Source organism: Ursus arctos, unplaced genomic scaffold (genome assembly GCF_023065955.2).
Source record: "Ursus arctos isolate Adak ecotype North America unplaced genomic scaffold, UrsArc2.0 scaffold_57, whole genome shotgun sequence".
Taxonomy (NCBI): domain Eukaryota; kingdom Metazoa; phylum Chordata; class Mammalia; order Carnivora; family Ursidae; genus Ursus; species Ursus arctos.
The window spans coordinates 238,582-247,553 of record NW_026623075.1 but is presented as its reverse complement, the minus strand read 5'-3'; the positions used below and the strand labels follow the sequence as shown (position 1 = coordinate 247,553).

Genomic DNA, 8,972 nt, shown 5'->3' with positions numbered 1-8,972 from the left:
AGGATTTATAAGCACATTTCACATTGCAGGGGACAGGGATTGCGGGGCACAGGGAATTACCTTTTCTCCCTCTATTTAGTTAATTTTTTTTTACAGTGTGAAGAGATGGTCAAGGTGTAAGGACTCCATGGGCACATTTCAGGTGAGGGCTGGGTAGGTGGCTATCCACCCTCTCTATTTTTTATTTTTACTTTTTACCGTATAGGGTGGGGGAAATGGGCACACGTGAACTGTAAGGGGACGCCTGCGTGTGCGCGCGCGTGGCTGTGCGCGCGCGCGCAAAGGGCCCTCCCAGGTCCTTGATTGGATGCCTGTTTACACCTGACTGCCCAGCCCTCGGGGGGTCTGGCGCTTTCTGGAGAGTGTGTGGGAGGGTGTGCACTTGGGGTGGAGTCGGAGATCCCCTCTCCCATGATCCCCCGCGGCGGGGCGGGGACCTTGGCGTGGTCCGCTGGGAGTGAAGGCGAGCCCGGGGCGCGGGAGCGCGATCCACTCGCTGCGCCCGCCCGGCCCCGCCCCCCGCAGCCGGCTCCGCCCCCCGTAGCCGGCCCCGCCTCCGTAGCCGGCCCCGCCCCTCTCTCCAGGCCGGGCGGGCGCCGGCACCGCCCCTCGCTCCCAGCATGCCGTGCGGCAGCGGCGGCGCGGCGGGCGGAGCCGGGAGGCGGGGAAGCCGTGGCTGTGTGAGCGTGAGGAGCCGCCGCCACCGCCTCCTCGCCGTCCTCTTCCTCCTGGGTCCCGGCGTCGCGGGCCGCGCTCGGCCCTGGAAGAGACGTCGCCTCCCCTTCCTCCGCCTCCCCCTCGCGGCGCCACTCCCGCCTCCTCGTCCTGCGCTGCGGGCTCAGGCGGAACCCGGAACGGCCGTCTGCCTCCCCCGCCCTCCGCCGCCTCCTCCTCCTCCTCCTCCTCCTTCTTCTCTTCGGCTTCCTCCTCAGCCCCGGGCGGGAGCGGAGTGTCGGCGGCGGTCGGTTCGGGCGGCGACTCGCGCTTCTTTGGGCGGCGGCGCTTGGCCATGTCGTGTCGGGGAAGGTAATGAGCCGCAGAGCCCCGGGGTCTCGGCTGAGCAGCGGCGGCGGCGGCGGCGGCACCAAGTACCCGCGGAGCTGGAATGACTGGCAACCCAGGTGGGTGAGCCGGCGCCCAGTCTGCCGCCCCGACCCCCCGGCCCCGCCTCGGGCGGGCCGAGGCCTAGGGCCATCCGGCTGGGAGGCGCGGCCTAGGCCCTCCACCACCCCCCCCTCCCCGGGAACCGAGCGCGGCTTCCTGGGTCCCCTCCCGCCCCGGCTGGGGGAGGAAGGCCGTGGGAGGCGAGGCCTAAATGTCTCCGCTCTCTGCATTTCAGTCCCGGGGCTGGAGTTGAGACCCAGGGCGCCCGGCGAAGGCACTGGCCTAGGACTTGGGTCAAGGAGGGTGAAGAAAGGCTCCTGGTGGTGGTGGGGGACTTTCTGGTTACCACCCACCAAGTTGGAATTTGAGTTGGGGGATCCTGGAAGTCCAGGATCCTCTCTGTTACCCATTCACTTCTTGGTCCCTTACCTTCTGCCCCCACGTAAAAGAGCTCCTTAATTATGATCCCTTCTGTGAGTCCCCTTCCCCACGTGTTAATATTTCAAAATACAAAACCCCCAACACTCCAAGGCTTTACTCTGACTTTAGGCAGGTCATTTGTGGGGCATGAAATGAAACTGTGACTGTTAATGAGGCCGACCACTCTCGTCCTGGGAAATGAAGTTTTCCCCAAATGCAGGGGCAGTTAACCCTGGTGGAGAGCAATTCATACTTGGACTTTTGAGCAGGCACTAAGAGGAATAGAGAATTTCCTCTTGCATGGGGGGGGGGGGCGGATTTTTTTCTCAGACCTCCTTGGAATTGAATGTATTTGGAGCATCAGCTTTTTTTGTATACAATTTTTGTGTTTTTCTGATTAATCATGGGGCACTTGTGCCTAATTTAGGACTGAATGCCTAGAAAAACTTCCTAAACGTATATAATGTTTTAGGGATAGTTGATTCGTGGAGTTTTCATACTTTGAAGCACACCCGAAATATGATTGTTCTGTAACTGGCCAAATAAGTGTTAAGACAGGTTGTTGGGATGACTTTGGCTTCCTGATGGATACATGTAACTTCAGCAGTGCTGGAAATAAGATGTTAGAATGTAACATTTTAAGACTTGATAGAAAAATCTTTTGGGTAATGGGTGGTAGCGCATCTTACTCTATTTAATATGTGTTCCCAAATCCTATGTCTGTTGAGAACATTTGTATATAACTAGGTGACTTTAAAAAGTTAATGCCTGCCTCTAGAATTGAGATGTTAAGTAGTTAAAAAATTGTTTGAAACTCATAGCTTTAGTTGTCCTTTACCACTTAGAGTTTGTGAATGCTTTAAATACAATCACTTGACTAGTTTAAGTAATTGTTATCTGTAATTGAGATTCTTAGTTGTTTTATACTTTAATTGAAATGTGTGAAATAGGTTTTTTTTCCTTGCATCTAATGAAATTAGATGATAAATGAACTTGAATTTGACAGCTCTTTGTGGATTTTCCATTATTTTTCAGTATTGTGGTCAGTGTATATGAAATAATTTAGTATCCCTTTAGAAGGCTAAAGTGCTCCTCACAAATAATCCTAGAGCTTTTGGAAAAGAATAAATTGTAGCTTGTAATTCTAAATAAATGGAGTAGCAAAGTTGCAGCCACCTGCTGTGGTCACTTCATTTGACAGATAAGCAGAATGGCTTATATATTTATGGAATATATACATGGATTATTAATGTTATCCATGTTTTCTTCTTTCACGTGTTCTATTTCTTGGCTGTGTGTGGTGTTTGTTGGGGAGAGGATGTAAGCTTTCTTTGACGCTCTTCTCTGTAACAAAGTCTCAGAACTTATTGCCTAGGTAGATGGATACTGTGAGATGTAGTTCGTTACATGGAGTAACATAACAGTTGGTTAGGATGTTGGAAATACTTGACTTTTTTGTAAAAGAGGCAACAGAGAAGTAAGGATTGTATCCCATAGCAGAATTTGATTTATTTGTGGGGTTGCCATAGTTGTTTAGTTAAACAGCCAGTAAAGAACCTTGTGTGCTAAGTCACAATTTTCATAAGTTAAATTTGAGGTTGTTATTCTGTCCGCTCTTCAGAAAGGTGACAGACTTCAGTTAACTGACAGAGTAGAGCCTCTCATCTTCCTCTTGGTTTAAGTGGAGATTTATTTATTTTTCTAAACATCTTCAAACGCAGGCAGATTGCTTATGGTGCATGTGAATCCTTTTGGTTTTTAGAAAAATTATTTGCCTTTCTGTTCCATTACTTCTTTGATTTTACTTATTTTTATTTCCTTAGGTTTAGACTTTTGAACAAGTGCGATATAAAAAAGCAATTCTTGTCGGTTTCTTTTAGTGTTAGTTTGTCAGTTAGTTTGGAAACTGACTGTTGAGTCAGTCATGGCCACACGTGATACTTCACACATATCGACAGGAAGTGTTCCAGGTGGCTGAATAGACTAGTGTCAAATGGCAACAGAGCAAGCCCATTTTTGCTAGAAGCCTACCTTTAGCAGAAAACATTTATATAGTACTGGTTCGCTATATTCTCAATTAAGATTTAGGAATGATTAGGCAAATGAGTGGTTTTATCATTGTCACTAGCCAAAGTATGCCCTTTTCTTGATTTTGTTTTGGAATATAATCTTCTAGTTGTACCAATCAACATAGAGATCAGAATGACTTGTTTTAAAATTAAATGTATAGGGGCGCCTGGGTAGCGCAGTCATTAGGCATCTGCCTTCGGCTCAGGGCGTGATCCCCGCCTTCCGGGATCGAGTCCCGCATCGGGCTCCTCCGCTGGGAGCCTGCTTCTTCCTCTCCCACTCCCCCTGCTTGTGTTCCCTCTCTCGCTGGCTGTCTATCTCTGTCAAATAAATAAATAAAAAATCTTAAAAAAAATTAAATGTATAATTATTATATGTTTTAATATTCCAAAATGGCATGAGTAATTTGGATTGGCGTAAGATATAGATGAGTTTGGAAGTATTCAGGTCAACAGAAAACAAGATTTTACTTCTACACTTGGAGTCTTATGACTTTAACAGATTTATATTGGGTGTTTTACAGTGCCCAAACTTAAGGTCTTTCTACAGTTCAATAATGATGAACTGTATATTAAAAATAGCTTCCATTTTTGGTAGAATGTAGACAGATTAAAGTTCTCAAAAGTACAAGTACCTTTATTCTCTGTTGTCACAGACAAAAAACAGGAAGAATGCTGTTAAGATAGAAAAGCCAGAAACTAGTATGTCTGGCATTGTGAGAAGCTGGATTTTTGAAACCAGAGTTGTCTTTTAGCCTTTTATGAGTCTGTATACTATTTGATGTCCGTGGATACATAGTACAGTGAAATACATAAAGGGAAGAATGAAGTGAAGTTACATGTTTTATAACTGTAAATAGAGCTTTAGTAGAATTTAATGGTTACCAATTCTGTACCACAGATTTTCAAGTACACTATGGGGGTTTATCAGATAACTGCCTATAGGTGTTTAATTTGTGGGGAAAGTTTGTTTTTTCCATTATAAAATAAAATATATGTTTCATGAAACATTTGGCACTTATATCTTTAAATTGAACCTTTTTTCCCCTTTTGTTTTGATTCCTTTTTAAGTTGGGACTATAACTTGAGAGTATTTTAATAACAGGAGATTATGTAACATTCTAATGCAATGAAAATATTTGACTTTAGGAAATATTGATCCTTGAGGGATTTTTATGACTAATGGAGCCACTATCTTTAAGGAGGTTATAGGTTAATATGGGAGAAAAGACTTGGAAAAGGTGAAGTATTATATGGATATTAGTTGTGATATAATTTTTGATTTTATTATTTTTATATGTAACTAATAGAGTTTAAAACCTGGAGAGTCAGAGGATGGAAAGCTGTACAGTTGAGAAGGGAGCAGCAGGACCATGAAATTGATCTGTACTGTTTTGACAGTAAATATGGCGGGGGGTCTTACCCCCCCCCCCCCAGTAAGTAAGGAGGTGGCAGATGCAAGTTGTCCACTTGGTAAAAAATTTCCAGTTTGGTTAGAAGGATGGGGTAGTTTTGAGGAGTGATACAGATAAGAGATAGAGGTCCAGAGCTATATTGGAGCTGTATTGTAGGCCTTGAATCATAGCTTAAAGAGACTGCTAAAGACCTGAATATTCTGTTTATAATTCATGATTTAAATTCAGATAAAAGTATTCAGCCCAGTATGTTGGAATTTCCATAAGCAAAAGCCCCTCATGAGTTATCTGGTGTTGTCTGAGGATGGTCAACACAGCGATAATTTCAATCTACTCACAATTCAGTTTAGGTTAGGACTCTTAAGTGGAATGATGATACACAGAAAATATAGTGTGGTCCATGGTGTCTTTTGTGAACACTGAATTCTCACAACCCTTTTTTTTTCCTCCCCTATATTCTTTATGCTGTACCTTTTATTCCCCTGATTTATCCCAGAAATAGAAGCCTGTATCTCCCACTCCACTTCACCCATTCCCCCCCCAACCCCAGCAACCATCGGTTTGTTCTCTGTATTTATGGGTCTGTTTTTGCTTTTTGTTTGTTGATTTATTTGAATTCTCACTACTTTTAAATGTAAGATTTCTTACCTTCACCGCCTCTCATATAGTACACACTTGCTTATTTGACTTTCTTATTTATTCTAATCACCTAAAATAAATCCCTATGGTTCTTTTCAGTGGACCTCCCTTTATGGATTCACACAAGCAGTTATTTGTTTGGTGTCTCTTCATATTGTTAACTATTTTGGTTACCTGTCTTTGGCTACCTTAAAGTTTTCTCAGAACCCATTTTATCTTGGGGACTACAGAATAAAACATATCCCCTTTTGTGTAGAGGCTAACAGTAAAGATTGCAGGCATTTTATGCTTTAATCTCTATATGAAATACTCAAGTTTATTACATTTTAATTTTTTAAAAATGTGAGGTGTAACCTATTAAATTCCTATTGTGGTGTTTTTATAGTATTTGTGTTTTTATAGTATTAGTTTTTCTCCATTTGTATTAGTTGATTGAGTGTATATTTCTTCTTGAATTCTTTTTTGTACTCTACTGTTACTTTTTTTTTTGAGATGACGTTGACATATGTATAGATCTTAAGTGAATTTTGACAAATGTATATAACTGTGTAACCATGATACATGTGTAACCCACTCAAGATACAGATACACATTGATTTTCAGTTGGATTACACTCCTTTTCCACCTGTCCCCCCCAGAAAATCAGATGGTGGCTCCCTCATTAATTTCTTTAGACATTTGAGTCTTGGGATACACAAGATCTCTTCTTCTTGGCTAAGTTTATTCCTATCAGCTACAGGTTCATGGATCTTTCTTTACCCTCTGGATACCTACTGTCGCTTAGTTGTTTTCTGTGCTCTCCCCAGTGTAAACCTTCCCTTAAAATCCCTTCCCTGCTACCTCTGCCCTCTGTGATCCCTTTTCTCTTGCAACAGTTCTACAGTGAAAGCTAACTTGCGCTTATCAGTGATTGATCCTTAAGTCCCTGAGGGCTGAGCCTGTCCTTTTCTCCCATGCTTCTGTGTCTTACTTGCCCTAAATCACTCCCGAAGTTCATTTCTGTCTTAGGGCCTTTGCATGCACTGTTCTTGCTGTGTAGCTGTTGTCTAGATTGCTCTTCTCAGAGTACAGTGACCTGGATACTCATGCTGTCTCAGCCTAAATGTCACCCCTCACTGAGAAAAAGCATCCTTCTTGAGGCGCCTGGGTGTTGCAGTCGTTAAGAGTCTGCCTTTGGCTCAGGTCATGATCCCAGCGTTCTGGGATCGAGCCCTGCATTGGGCTCCCTGCTCAGCGAGAAGCCTGTTTCTCCCTCTCCCATTCCCCCTGCTTGTGTTCTATCTCTCCCTGCCTCTCTGTCAAATAAATAAATAAAATCTTAAAAAAAAAAAAAAAAAAAAGCATCCTTCTCTAACATTTCACCCTGGGTTTTCTTCATTGCACTTAACTCTGTATGAAATTTTCATGTGTGTCTTCCCCATTAAAACATGACCTTCACATGTGCATGCATCTTAATGGTTTTACCTTTGTAACCCTTCTTACCTGCTAGTGCATCAGTTACTACGGATGCCTGGCTGGCTCCGTTGGTAGAGCATGTGACTCTTGATCTTGGGGGTCATGAGTTCAAGCACCAAGTTGAGCATAGAGCTTACTTAAAAAAATAGCATACACTCAATATTTGAGTGTCCTTCCTCAAGTAAATACATGAAAATGGAATTCTGCAAGTTTGTTTCTGTATTTAGAGTTAACTCTAGTTTATAACATGGTTACTGTGGGAGGCATTTTGAGGGGAGCTGTTCCTTGTATAGCAGCCTGGTTAGCCTGAGGCAGCAATTTAAATAAGCTGATTGAACAGGTTTAAAGAGACATTGTTTTAGTGTGGCCCGATCTTTTACAGAAGAAAAAATATGTTCATATAAGATTCATAGGTTTTATCCATCTTGAAAAAATACCTTGCTCACATATTTAAAGTTCTTTTACACAATGACATCTTACCCCATATCTGTTGTACCTATTTGTACATCATTTAAACAGTCTAATCACTAAAAAGTTAAGCACTGGGTTGTGCCTTCTGGCATTCCACTAGAGTGCCTGAGTCCTTGTTGTATGCATGCTGATTTGGGGAATGACTGAAACCAAAATTTTCCAGAACGAGGGCACCTGGCTGGCTCGGTCAGAGAGCATCCGACTCTTGATCTCAGGGTCCTGAGTTGAACTTCATGTTGGGAGTAGAGCTTCCAAAAAATAAAAGTAAAAAAAAATTTTTTCCAGAATCAACAGATTTCTCAACATGGTGAATTACTTCTTTCATATTAATCTTCATGCCTTTTCAAAAAAGGGAATTGTATTCTTGTTGGAAATTATTTTTTTGGAGCTAAATGTTGCTATTCATATTAACATAGTATGTCTAGGATCTCATGTTTATTATTTTAAAAACTTTTATTTATTTTTTATTTTCGAGAAAGAGAGGAGGGGCAGAGGGAGAGGGAGAGAGAGAATCTTAAGCAGGCTCCACACCCAGTGCAGAGCCCAATGTGGGGGTCAGTCTCTCAGAACCCTGAGATCATGACCTGAGCTGAAGTCTAGTCAGATGCTTAACTGACTGAGCCACCCAAGTGCCCCTATTTAAAAACCTTTTAAAGGCTTCCTGTGTTTGTTTGTTTGTTTGTTTATTTATTTATTTAAAGATTTATTTATTAGAGGGTGAGCAGGGAGAGAAGCAGAGGGAGAGAGAATATTGAAGCAGAGTCCTCTGAGTGCGGAGCCCAATGCAGACCGGATCCCAGGACCCTAAGATCATGACCTGAGCCAAAAGCTCAACTGACTGAGCCACCCAGGTGCCCGTAAAGGCTTTTTGCTTTTATTTTAAAAATCTTTTTTTAGAGAAGTTTCTGGTATCAGAATAAATTTTGTTTTTTTGGTATGTTATTTCTTTGTTTATAAGAAGAGGCACTACTTTTTTCTTTCATTTCAGCATCACTTTTTTTAAAGATTTTATTCATTTAGAAAGCACGCAGGTGCAGAAGGGAGGGGCAAAGGAAGAGGGAGAGAGAGAATCTCAAGTGGACTAAGCACAGAGCCCAATATGGGGCTCAGTCTCATGACCCTGAGGTCATGACCTGAGCCGAAATCAGTTCAGTGCTTAACCAGCTGAACCACCCAGGTACCCCTCTTTTTAGCTTCTTAAAGGACCTCAACGGTGCTCTTATAGTTCACAAAAAATTACTAATGGCTCTGCAATGGCCTAAGATAATTGTATATTCATGCGTTTGTCTGCAGGTTTTTAAAAAAATGTTGTTTAACTTAGTATTTATTAGATCTCTTTATTTTTGGTGTTGTCCAAAAATAATTACTACCTTTTCTGTTGAATGGGAAGAAGGCTCCA

The 8,972-nt window shown here is 42.8% G+C and overlaps 1 protein-coding gene across 3 annotated transcripts in view; it reads left to right on the top strand.

The window, feature by feature from the left end:
• Nucleotides 1–651: 651 nt before the first annotated feature.
• The window catches only part of SMG1 (SMG1 nonsense mediated mRNA decay associated PI3K related kinase), a 98,240-nt gene continuing 89,919 nt past the window's right edge, over nt 652–8,972 (top strand). For all 3 annotated transcript variants that reach the window (XM_026520244.4, XM_026520243.4, XM_057307658.1), the window contains exon 1: nt 652–1,121. In XM_026520244.4, coding sequence (XP_026376029.1) covers nt 1,030–1,121 — 92 coding nt within the window. In that variant the 5' untranslated portion in view covers nt 652–1,029. The remainder of the gene's footprint in view (nt 1,122–8,972) is intronic.